The sequence below is a fragment of the Helianthus annuus genome, chromosome 11 (assembly GCF_002127325.2).
Source record: "Helianthus annuus cultivar XRQ/B chromosome 11, HanXRQr2.0-SUNRISE, whole genome shotgun sequence".
Classification (NCBI taxonomy): Eukaryota; Viridiplantae; Streptophyta; class Magnoliopsida; order Asterales; family Asteraceae; genus Helianthus; species Helianthus annuus.
In genome coordinates, this window is record NC_035443.2 from 175,515,110 (window position 1) to 175,527,969 (window position 12,860).

Consider the following 12,860-nt stretch of genomic DNA (forward strand, 5'->3'; position numbering starts at 1 on the left):
TCCATGTGTGGTGTTCTAGATGCATAGGTTACCGACAAAGGATGAGTTGGAAAAAGGAGGGTTCATGTTGATGATGCGGGATATGTTATGTGTGAAGATGGGTCGGACTCGGTTCTTTTTTTTTTTGGTATAAACACCAGTTTGGTTGTACTAGTCTTATTTGGGATGAGTGGTGCAAAAACCCTTTGTATATGATGTAATCGGTGTGGTTGTGGTCCACGCTTCGTGGCCCATCCGTTGTTTTTAATGAAGTTGATCTTCCAAAAAAAAGTATGATTAATGGCAGTCTTAGAGAAAATGAGTGGCCCACATTAGTTCCTACGGTTTTCAAATTCCATGTGGTTCTCTTAGGATCCTTATCCTATATATTTATTCTTAAATGTTGTACCTCTCACACATCCTGCAACATCCACCCGAAGGCAAAGCGCAATATCGCATATGCCATTCTAACTTGCCGAATCTGATTCTTGGATTACTCTTATATTTTTTTCAAATCCATATTTCAAACGTCAAGACAATCAGTATGTACATGGGCAACATATATAGTATATCGGGTGCAACTATTCTTTATATGGAATGTGTATCATGGGTTTTCAGCTATTCATTCGAATTTTTAGATGTTGAGCCCAATATTTTTAAACTTACTTGGAAAATATCAAATTATACATGTTGCATCTGAAAAACATAAAAATGTCTTTTATTGGTTGCGAAGGTAAGCTATCATTAGTTATGTCCACCGACCTGAATGTTCGAACTTTAAGTTGACAGATATCCTAGCATTGGAAAAAAACTAACCCCAGCACTACAAGAAAACTAAGCACTAGATCCGTCGCCGCTATAGATCCGTAGCTAAAGAGCCCTTTGTCGCCGCTAAAGATGTCGTCGCTAAAGGTGTTAACCATTAGTGGCGACTTTTCTGAAGTCGTCGCCAAAAAGGTCGCCTCTATTGCTTGTATTTCTTGTAGTGAGTGGAAAGGGAAAAAACCCTCTTGGTTGCCAGATATACGTACACAATGTTAAGCAAATTATATTGAACCACAAACTACCTGAATCAAGCGATGCATAAAAAGCAGTCTCAGGTAGACCAAAATTAGGTATGTACTTAAAACAAAGAAAAATATATATATAAAAAAAACAGCAGTCATCTTGCAATGACGTAAATGAGTTCTTAGTCATCTAAGCGTCTAAATGACCAAATATCAGGGCCGGCCTGTTAGTGTAATTGGGCTAGGCGACGGCTTAGGGCCTCCGAAAAAATAGGGCCTCCAAAATTAAAGGAAATATATCTGTATTTATAAAAAGAGAATATTATATTTACGGTGATATTTGTTAATGTTAATACAAGTGTAGTCTGGTGATAAGAACAAGATTTGGTTTTTGTAGAGGGTTGGGTTCGAATCCCACCCGTTACCCATTTTCTAATCACCTCTCTTAATTAATAATTTAAAATATTTTGTCCACACAATTTTTAACATGATACGTCCATGTAAAATTTTATTCAAAAAAATCGTTTCTAACTAATAACAATAGTATACTTAAAATAAATAGCATGTTTTAATTCCTTTCACACAACGTAGGTTGTTATTTGTTAGATTAAACTCTTTTGACCAATTTAGATTTGATTTATGTATTAGATCCTAACATTATTTGATTAGGGAAATCATCTAGTTTATATAATGGTTAAGGTTGAACGTAGTGGGGCGCGAAGTGGGGCTATAGCGCCCACATAGCGCCGCCCACACCACCCCCCTGGGCGCTATGCCAAAAAAAACAAATGGCGTGATATTTATAGCGGCGCGAGATGGTGGTGATTTGTTCTGCATTTTCCACTTTGGTCCCTGCATTTTACACTTTGGTCCCTGCATTAAAACACTTTGGTCCCTGCATTTTACACTTTGGTCCCTGCATTTTACACTTTGGTTATGATGAGGTAGGGGCTTTATGACTACGGGCTCTAGTGACATAACGCCCCATAAAGCCCCTGTGTGACGTGGCACGACACGTGTCGCATAACGCCCACAAAAGGGCTTTATGACTACACATGGCCTAAGTGCTTTAAAAGTTTCTTCCTAATATATTTCATGTCAAATACAAACCGAAATTACGAACCTAAAAAAATTAAAAAGGGCCTCAATTTTTTTTATTCGCTTTGGGCCCCCAAAGTCCGGCCCTCCCTAATAGCTCCAAAAAAATTTGACGGGTCTACAATCGCGCCTTTCAAATTCGCCTCATCCATTATCGCCCCTTCAAAATGCTACAACGAGGTATGTCGGACATTTATCACTAATAATCAAAATCATTGATGTATCTCCCATTTAGTTATTAATTTACTGAACCAATATTCTCAGTTTTCATGTGATGCATGTAACAAACTACTATATATCAACGGTACTTACTGCATCCTGAAGATCCGCACTACAAAGATAAGCACGTTGAAGATTTGCATCCATCAAATTGGCATTATTCAACTTGGCACTCTATGAAAGTAGAACAAATACAGAGAAACAAAAATTAGTTAGATTTTACTCTAAAACACTAAACCCAAAATCTTAAATATCATACAAACCTGTAAAAAAGCTTTTTCTAGGTTGGCTCCCATCAAATCCGCATATGTGAGATCAGCTGTCTGATAAATTAATTACTCTAAAGATCTAGAATTGCTAAATAAAATGTGTATTTAATCCAAAGTTGAACATACCTCCAGATGCACAGACCGCAAGTCTGCGCCACATAAACTACATTCTATCAAGCAAGCATCTGCAAATATCAAAAAAAAATAAATAAATAAATAGTAATTCATCTTAAAAGGTCACAAAAAATCATAATCTTAACTGCATACTTAACCTAGAGACTTGCACAGTCACTTAGCTTAGTTTATTAATAAGTACAACTACATAGCATTGCATCTCATAACTAATTATTAGGGAAAATTATCAAAATGTCTCTTGACCAAGTGCATTTGTAAAATTGTCACCTTCATGCGTCCTTGGAAGGTCCTCCAAGCATCGGAAGCGTCCGCCTTTCGCGTTTAAGCGTCCGCCTGTCACGTTGAAGCGTCCGTTCCCTTTCAAGCGACACGTGTTGAAGCGTCCGTTCCGTTACGAAATTGCGTCAGTCACCGACGCATGATAACCATAATTTTTTAATGCGTCCATGTGTACGCTTCCGAGGCCTGGACGACGCTTCCGAGGCTTGACCCGACGCTCCCCCGATGCTTGACCGACGCTTCCCGACGCTTCCGAAAAAAAACATTGGAAACTCAAAAGCCGTTTAACTTTTACCGTTGCACACATTTACCCCACTATATAACCCGTTCACTTATCACTTATCAAAATCAAAACACCCGCCGTTTTCAAACAAAATCAGCCATTTCACTAGAAAATCCGACGCCGTCAACGACCCGAAAATGGCCACCTCCTGGACTGATGTTGAAGACATTGCTCTATGCGAAGCATGGGAGCAGGCCATGATCGATCCTCCACCTCGAGGACATGGTGGGCTTTGGGTCCGTGTTCAACAGAATTTCGCCCAACTACGTGGTCCGGAACACAATCGGACCGTTGACGCACTATCGTCCAGGTTCCGTGTGCTGCGGTTGGAATGTGAGAGATTTGATCGATATTTCAAGAAAGTGGAGACAGAAATGCCGGACCTTGGTGAGGACGATCAGAAGGAGGTGGCCCTCATCAACTACCGTCATGAAGAGAGACATGACTTCAAACATGTCTCGGAGTGGGAGGCTATTAGGATATGGTTTTAGATATAATATTATGTGTTGTTTGGTTCTTTTTTTTTGTTTTTTATTATGTTATGTTTTGATGTTTAATATAAAAAATTTTAACTAAAAAATAACATATTTTATATCGTTTAAAATTTGCTCTGTTAACATACATATAGTTTTTATAAAGAGCATGCACATGATCCCATGTTAGAAATGTTTATAAGTTATAAAAAAAAAGTGGACAAAGATACGGAATCTACGTCGTTGACCGACGCTTCAGAAGCTCACGGACGCATTGCGCCTGAGGCGGACGCTTCAACATCGGACACGTGTTGCTTAAAAGGAAACGGACGCTTCAACATGAAAGACGGACGCTTCCGAGGCTGGGAGGACCTTCCAAAGACGCAAGAAGGTGACAATTTTGAAAATGCACTTGGTCAAGAGACATTTTGATACAAACCAGATATTTGAAAAAATTACATAAATACCTCTGGAAACTTGAATAACATTATATTTAAAAAACCAAAAAGCGTTAAAGAAAACGCCACAAATGTCATTACATAGTCATCTAGTTTTTTTTTGGGTAAATATTAAATTATACCATGTGTTGAGAGGACATAGGAAAATATCCCTAATACTGAATTTAATAAAGTTAAAAGAAAAACTACTGGCCCTGTAAATTTGCACACGAAAGATTAGCCGCCTCCAGAGAAGCTCCACGAAGTTTAGCTCTTGTGAACTCACAACTTCCACAAGCAAGACCAAATCATGTGAGTTGACTAATAATGGAAAAAAAAAAAAGTTGGCTCTAAAAATCACTAAAAACTGCTAGGTGAAACGCGTATTCATATTCTATGACTGCCTTCATAACAATAAGAAATAATAGGTGGTTTGCAGAATCTTACTAGCTCAATGTTGCATTGTGAAAAAGGATATTTTCAGCATCTACCTCCTGTGGATCAACTTAATTAATAAGAAGACAATAATAAAGCACTATGTTAAATATATAATTAATCAGGGTGAATGAAATAAAAATTAAGTCGCATAATTTACCTGAAATTTAGCACGATAAAGGTTAGCACATGAGAAATTCACATTTTTCAGGCATGCAAAGCTGAAGTCCACACCCGACAAGTCCTGCATAAGTTATAATGAATTAATTAGAAATAGCGGGTTTTTTAATAGTCGGGCTGTGAGTTTTCTAGTGACGGATTCTCACGGTTAAGAAAAAAAAAATTATCTTAATATATAGCATGCAAATGATTTGTATTTTAGCTTGGTTAGAAGTATTTCAGCTCTAAATATATTAAAGCTATATGGAAGCCAGCCCAAATTTTATTAGGGCTTCTAAACCTATAATATATAGAATATATTTTATTCCTGCAATGTCCAAAAATACTACTCATGCATGATACAACATACATCAAGTATCTTCAAATACAAGATGTATTTGATCATACCAGTTTTGAAAGATCAAGCCCAGAAAGATTCACTCCTCTTAATCTGACTTTTTCAGATTGTATACATTTGATAATATCAGTGCGTGTTAATTCACTTTCCACTTCTTCATCCTTCTTCCTATTCAAGACTTCATTTATTTCATCCACCAATCCCTGAAATAGTAAAATATTACGAAGTACCATATACGGAATGATCTAAACCAGCCCAGCCGATCGTGAACAACTCGAGATCACTTAACTCAAAGCTCGAATCAAGCCGAGGTTAAACGAGTTGAGTCTGAAAAGTAAATTTGTTTAAAAGTGTCGGGCCCAAGCTGTCTCACGAGCCTAAACATTTAATCATTATATATATTTTATTTAACAATTAGATATTTATTTATATAAGGCCCCGCTTGTGGTGTGCGCATATAATGTATATATGTGTGGGCAGGGGCGCAGCTTTGTAGGGGCCGGGGGCGCCCGACCCCTGAACTTTTCGCTCAGTAGTGTCCGGTATGTAGTTTTCGTATAGAATTTTTTAGGTATATACGTTTTCGACCCCCCGGTCGGAAATCTCAAGCTTCGCCACTGTGTGTGGGCACTCAGGGGGCAATAGTGAAAGTGCACTAATCTTAACATTATTTTACTAATTTCGAGAAGATACATTAAAAGCGGCGAACGTTTAATCATGCATCATGTGGTCGCGGTGATAGATGCACTAATCGGCCTTTGTTGCTTTGTTTTAATTGTTGAGTGGCATGTGCCTTATGTCCATAGCATGATGCAAAACTACTATCGAGCCCGAGGGGGGGGGGAGGTCTCACTGGAAGTAGGCTCTCTATTCCTACGAGGTAGAGGTAAGGTTGTCTACATCTTACCCTCCTCAGACCCTACCTTAGTTTTGCTATTCATGGGATTTACTGAGTATGATGATGATATTTATATAGCATATACATTGTTAACTATAAAATTATGATAAAAATAACTATATTATATATGTTATTATATATTTATATTACAATAAAGGAATAGAAAAAAATATGAGCTTGGAAAACTACTCACAAGTCGAGCTCAAGCGAAATAGAGTTCAATATGAGCTGAGCTCGAGCACTCGTACTTTTAAGTTAAACGAGCCGAGCTCAAGCCTACTAAACATGTATACACAGTTGCTACCATACAATAGATCCATGAAGAAACTTACAAGAAGCCGATAGTACTCTGCTTCCTGCAAAAGCTCTGAACGCTCCAAATCAGACAATTTGGGAATGGGAGCTACACCATCTCTCAGCCAATTCAAAATATGCCGAAAATGCTTCCCATCCCTGTCAATAAACACATATCCCTGCAATAACACATGTTCAAAGCATGTTCCTTTTGAGCACAAAAATAATCTGCATGCTCATTGTTAATAAAGTTTGATGCTCTAAGAAATCAGTAAAATGAGTAGAAGGCTAATTGTTAATAAAGGGTATAAAAAGTGGTTGTGAGTGGAGGAGAGAAAATATTACTGTTCATCTGTATATTTGAGGGGACACTGTTCACCCAGTATAATTTTTTTAATATATATTGAAAGTGGTTGTGAGTGAAGGAGATAGAAAAATGTAATGATAATATTATTTAATTTAAAAGGAGAGAGAAAAAGTATTTGTTTTTAGTGAAAATATATTGATATAGGAGTTGTTTTTTAGTGGAATGTATGTATAATTTGATGGATTGGATGTGAATGCTCTAACCTTTGGTTTCACCAAAAATATAAAAACCCACACTTTATAAAATGAGTAAATTAAAAAAAAAAAAAAACTCATTTATTTATACACCAAATTGCAAACTATGTCCTTTACCTTCAAAAATTACAAAAACGTACTCTATGTATTCAAACACTCACAAATTATGTCCCTTACCCTAACTTAGTTAATTTTTATAATTAAATTTGATCAACTGGACCCTACATAAGGGTATTTTAGTCATTTTACCCTAAATACTAAAATAAATAAACATAAAAAATAATATATAAATTAATTTTGTTAAATATATATACTAGCGTTGGTTGGGGCGGTGCCCCTTTGGCGTGGGTATTCAGCCTGGCGTGGGGCGGGGGACAGGTGACTTGGTTGGCTTTGGTTGGCTGGTTCAATATGGCTGGCTTTGGTTGGCTACTTTAATTAAAAAATCACATGGCTGGCCACGCCACGCCACACCCCTCATTTTTCACCATAAGCTTTTGGATCCCACACTCGTCACGTGTCGAGCAATGCCCCCAACCCAAGCTCCTCCACCCTCAAATCTTATTTATATTGTGGGCCTTCTGTTTGTCACTCTGGTGACTGGTCTCTGGCCTTGGAAGAAGCCCATTTTTATTATATACGTTTCAAAGTTCAAACTAAAAAAGAAAACTACTTAATTCTTAACAACAAATATACGAAGCTGTTTTTTAAGTCATACCTGTTTTTTTTTTTTTTTTTTTTTGCTAAATTTAGTAAGAAATAAAATTAATATATATGGAAGCCGGATAATATATAGTTAACGTATGAAATAAATTTAATATACGGGTGGTCTTAATGGATGTAACTGTCACTCGTACACCCAATATGTGTCCAGCCACCCTAACCTATGTACAATATACTTTGCTTTCACAGTTTACTCACATGAGACCATCTCAAGAGCTTTGTTCGTTCGGCCGGATGGCTGGGCGTCGCTGTTGAAGGAAACATTTGAGGAGAGCGAATTTGGAATTCGTCTAAAAATTCGGATGGGGAAGAAACAGAAGGTGGGGTGCATGGTTGGTTCTTTTTTATATACATCTCCTTGTATTATATGCATTAATGACTTGTACACTATTTGCAGCCAGCAAACTAAGTAGCAAACATTCGACACAGCACGGTCGTGCACCCAATTTGTAGTTTCCCTAATTTTAATATACGGTGATGTCTTGGATTATTATCTATCCTTTGTACGAATTTTCTACTGTCTAAAAAGTCGATAATCGGTAATCAGTATCAGTGGTGCAGCATTGTGGGGACGGGAGGGGGCGGCCGACCCCCCGAACTTTTCGCTCAGTAGTGAAGAGTATGTATAGTTTTCGTATAGAAATTTTTTGGTATATACGTTTTCGACCCCCCGTTTTATAGAATATTTTGGGTATATACATTTTCGACCCCTGGTCGGAAATCTCAAGCTTCGCCAATGATCAGTATGTACATACAAGAAGTTCAGGAAGCTTGTTTTAAATCAAAAACCACTAAAATCATACAATGCACAGAACCATAGAGTAACAGAAGATTGAAATTCGGTAGACGAAAATAAAAGAAAAGATTACCGCCAACTTTCTTGTGTCTTAAATATCATATATAGATTACCTCCTTGCCCCACGTAAATTCGCGCCTTCCAAACACTACAAGATTGAAATAAAAGTCTTAATAATAATAATTTTAAAAATCTATGAGTGGTTATGCACCAATTTGTCACTATTAAAGAGCATTTTAGTCATTTGATTAACAGTCTCGTCTTTAAGAAACCTATTATCTGAATCTCAACTTTTATGGGATGTGTGTGACAGACTACTAGCTATCAAAGTTGCTTACTGTATCCGTAAGATCAACACCTACAAGACAAGCACGTTGAAGATTTGCACCCTTCAAATTGGCCTTTCTCATTTTAGCGCCCTAAAAAGTACAACGAATAAAGAGAACCAATAATTAATCAGAATTTTCCCTAAACACTAAACCATAAACCTTAAATATTTAACAAACCGTTAAATTGGCTCCTTCGAGATTGGCCCCCTCCAAATTCGCATATGTGAATCTAGCATTCTAAAATTATAGAAATTTTCCAAGAATTAGAACTAAGAATGATCAAAGAATAATTTGTGTATTTAAGCCAGAGCTAAACATACCTCGAGACGTGCAGATCTCAAGTCTACATTACATAACTGAGAACCTACCACACACGCATTTGCAAATATATAATTTTTTTGAAAAATGATGTAACAACGAAATCTCCATCACATACTTGTCCAATTGCTTACAAGATCACGTGGCTTAGCATAGCAGTTGGGTATATTGAATATTTTTAATTTTATTTTACTTGGGTAAATAAGAGGAATATATAAAACTATCGCTATAAAATGAATTAAAAAAATATAAAAGAGATATTTACAATGTAAGTTTGCATTCCGAAGATTAGCCCCTGCCAGCAACGCTCCACGAAGATTAGCCTTTGTGAACTCACATCTTCCATTGGCAACAATAAATCAAATCAATTGAGTTGACAATGGAAGAAAATTAAAACTTCATAACAAGAACATATAATAGGTTATGAAAATCTTACCCGGTCAATGTTGCATTTTGAAAATTGGTATTTTCCGCATCTGCTCCCTGGAATAAAAACAGAAAACATAATTGTAGATCAAATCATGGTTGCAAAAGTCGCTAGGCGCTCCCTAGTCGGATTCGGGAGGACTCGGGAAGTACTCGGCCTAGGCGCAGATTACTCGGGGAGTAATTGGCCTAGGCGAACAATAGTCGGGCCTTAGCAACCGACCTTGTAGCAAGTACTCGGGGAGTAATCGGAGCCTAGACGGGACTTTTACAACCATGGATCAAATTATTAAGACAACCATAAACCACTATATTACAAAGTCGTGTACACAACGCACCCAACAATAACATTAAATATATAATTAGTTAAGGTGGAAAAAGTTAAAAACCAAGTCACATAATTTACCTGAAATTGAGCATGATGAAGATTAGCACCTGAGAAGATAACTTTTCTCAGGCTTGCAAAGCTGAAGTCCACACCCTTCAAGCACTGCATTGGTTACAATCCGAAGAACTAGTTTATTAGTGCGTGTTAAATCAGTAACAAGTACATATATCAAGTACCTTCCGAAACAAGATGTATTTGATCATACCAGTTTTGAAAGATCAATCCCAGAGAGATTCACTCCTATTAAACTGACACGCCCGCCAACATGTTGTGTCTACATTACATACTTACCTTCTCAGAGTCCTTGCAAAGAGTGTGGCGACCACTGAACATGGCAGCAAGCATCGAACGGGGCTCCCTATGAGTTAGCGTTTCAACAGTTGTGCAAAACTTCTTTCCCCCTGTTTCGGCAAAAGTTATAAATAGGTGAGACTAAATGTACCACTTACCAAAGTAGAGAGATAATGTGTTTGACTTAATAACACCATCCATTATGGGCTAACGCCACATGCCAGGTGAACCTTTTGGGCGTGTGTGAGTTTCTCATGAGCCGGGCTAACAGGTTGGGGGGGGGGGGGGTGTATGTAAATGTATGGTCTTCTTCAAGGGGTCTGAGAAAAAGAAAAAATAAAAAAAAAAAGGTTTCCATGCCGTTATTCTATCCGGAATGGAGTGTATTTGCATATGAGAAACGATTTGCTTTTCAATCACAAGCAGGCGTCTTTAGCTAGAGCCGTCGAAGAGACTAAAGCTTCAGCGTTCCTTTGGGTCAAACACTAGTATAAGGAGTTAGCGCTTATGTGGGAACAATGGTGCAGCTTCAATGCCTGTGGTGCTTAGTTTTTTGTTTGTTCTAGCTTGTTCCTTTTCCGTTTTTTATGACTCGTTGCAGTCTAGGCGTCTAGCTTCTTGTTGGACTTCTTTTGGTGGTTTATAACTTTATATAATATTTTGTTGGCCGTTCGAAAAAGAAAAAGAAAGAGGTGCGTATACACGTATAGCAAAACCTCGTTAAATATGTCACTAATATTGTTTTATAACGACAAATTAACCTAATCCTAATTACTCATGTCCTTGGGTTATCCATGAGTTAAAAATTTAGGGATGGCAACGGGCGAGTTTGGGAGTTGGGACGGGTATAGGTAATCCCAACCCCAACCTCAATTAGATCGTCCTAAACCCGTCGCAAAATCCGTTGGGTTTCTATCGGATATACAATCGGGTAAATGGGTATATCACCAAATACCAAACCCGCGTAAAAAATGATAATTAATACCATACCCGATTACCTGTCCCAAATGTGTCGGATTACGGGTTTATCCATCCGATTCGGGTTTGATTGTCATCCCTAGTTAAAATCTAATCAGCTAAGCGGCTAAACCTAAATTTCAAATATCATGCATTAATAAATACTTATAAACTTATGACAAACAAATAATCGTATATGGCAACCAACATAAACACACGTAATCTACGGTCAGGTAGCAAGAACGATAAAAAATAAGAAACTTAACTGAAAACCTAGCTAATTATCGATGAACTCGTAGCCAAATGACAGATAATTATGAGTAAAATAGTAAAATGAAAAGCAAGATATATCATATTATTATTATGACCTATATTGAGACGAACATTCGAAGAACACGCATCGTAAGACGTCGTCATTGCCTACTGATCAGATGCTAGCAAACAAGAAAAATGGAAACAAGTTGGCAAAATTGTGAACTCAACAAGTCGTTCTATAGACTATAGGCGGTGACGTCTTGGGAACTTGGAACTACAAAAGTGGAATAAGGAAAAGTAAAAGAATTTTTTTTTTTTTTTTTGAATAATTGTTAATTGCGCCTAAATTTAATTATGAGTTAAATGTCATTTCAATCCCTGTGGTTTGAGTCATTTTGCCAGTTTAGTCCAAAGGTTTCATTTTTAACCTGTGGGTCCAAAAAGGTTTCACAGTTGCCATTTTAGTCCACTGGGTTAACTTCATCCATTTATTCTGTTAACGAGAAGGCCAATTCGGTCATTTTATATGGCTGAATTGCCCTTTTAGTTAACAGAATTACATACGAAATGACCGAATTGGCCTTCTCGTTAACAGAAAAAATGGATGAAGTTAACCAAGTGGACTAAAATGGCAACTGTGAAACCTTTTTGGACCTACAAGTTAAAAATGAAACATTTGGACTAAATTGGCAAAATGGCCCAAACCATAAGGACTAAAATGGCATTTAACTCTTTAATTATACACAATGTTAAATATGTTAGTGAAGGATATTGGGTAATAATGGGTTTAGTTTATTACGGTATTATCCATACACTCAGTATAGCAACTAAAATCGAAAAACCAAAAAATAAAGTCTTTAAAAAGGATTTGACCACGTATTTTAAGTCGACTGAAAACTATAAAAACAATCACTTACTTCAACTCATCCGAAACCTATTATGTATTGGTATACTTCTAATTGTTTTTTGTTTTTAAATCGCTTATTCCCAATTATCAAACTTGAGTTCATATATTTAGCTCGATATTAGAAGAAACGAATGGAAAGGATTGTAGAATGGCTTATAAGATAAAATTGTTTGAACCGACAAACTTGGGTGTATAAATACAATGTTCTTAGAACCGGATGGAAACCGGCTACATAATCGGTCCTGCTAGTAGCTAAGTCCATTTACCACCCGGTTGCCAGCCAGATCGGTTAAACCAACAGACCAAACCTACTGGTTGAAACGGTATCCATTTTAATTCAATCAAAATCTCATATACTACTCCATGTTTCATATTCTGTTTTTTCGGGTATTTTATTGAGCTAACATTGCAAATCCAAGATATATTAGTTTCATATATTGTTTTAAATTATTTATGAGATCGTCCCGTGCTTTAAATGTGGTCTTGTCTATGGAGTGTAAGACGTCCGATTTGGCTATAAAAACATAGGTTAACTATCTATCAATGTGAGTACCACAACAAAGGACTTTCTGAAGATAATCAGACT

General features: G+C 37.0%; 1 protein-coding gene across 1 annotated transcript; it reads right to left on the reverse strand.

Annotated features, from left to right (window-relative positions):
* Positions 1–4,385: 4,385 nt before the first annotated feature.
* On the reverse strand, positions 4,386–10,356 carry LOC110888823 (FH protein interacting protein FIP2). The gene is made up of 7 exons (XM_022136327.2): positions 10,314–10,356; positions 10,156–10,265; positions 6,362–6,502; positions 5,182–5,334; positions 4,775–4,858; positions 4,627–4,673; positions 4,386–4,467 (listed from the first exon to the last, which is right to left on the reverse strand). Exons 1-7 carry the CDS (start codon positions 10,354–10,356, stop codon positions 4,386–4,388), a joined length of 660 nt encoding a protein of 219 aa, XP_021992019.2.
* Between the last annotated feature and the right edge of the window lie 2,504 nt (positions 10,357–12,860).

What these genes read in the sequence shown, in the direction of transcription:
- LOC110888823 (XM_022136327.2), bottom strand. Translation starts at nt 10,356, where the DNA reads ATGGATGGTGTTATTAAGTCAAACACATTATCTCTCTACTTTG. An exon ending in TTTGCAAGGACTCTGAGAAG is followed by an intron (nt 6,503 to 10,155) that starts GTAAGTATGTAA and finishes GTGTTATTGCAG; the next exon opens with GGATATGTGTTTATTGACAG. An exon ending in GGCTTGATCTTTCAAAACTG is followed by an intron (nt 4,859 to 5,181) that starts GTATGATCAAAT and finishes TAACTTATGCAG; the next exon opens with GACTTGTCGGGTGTGGACTT.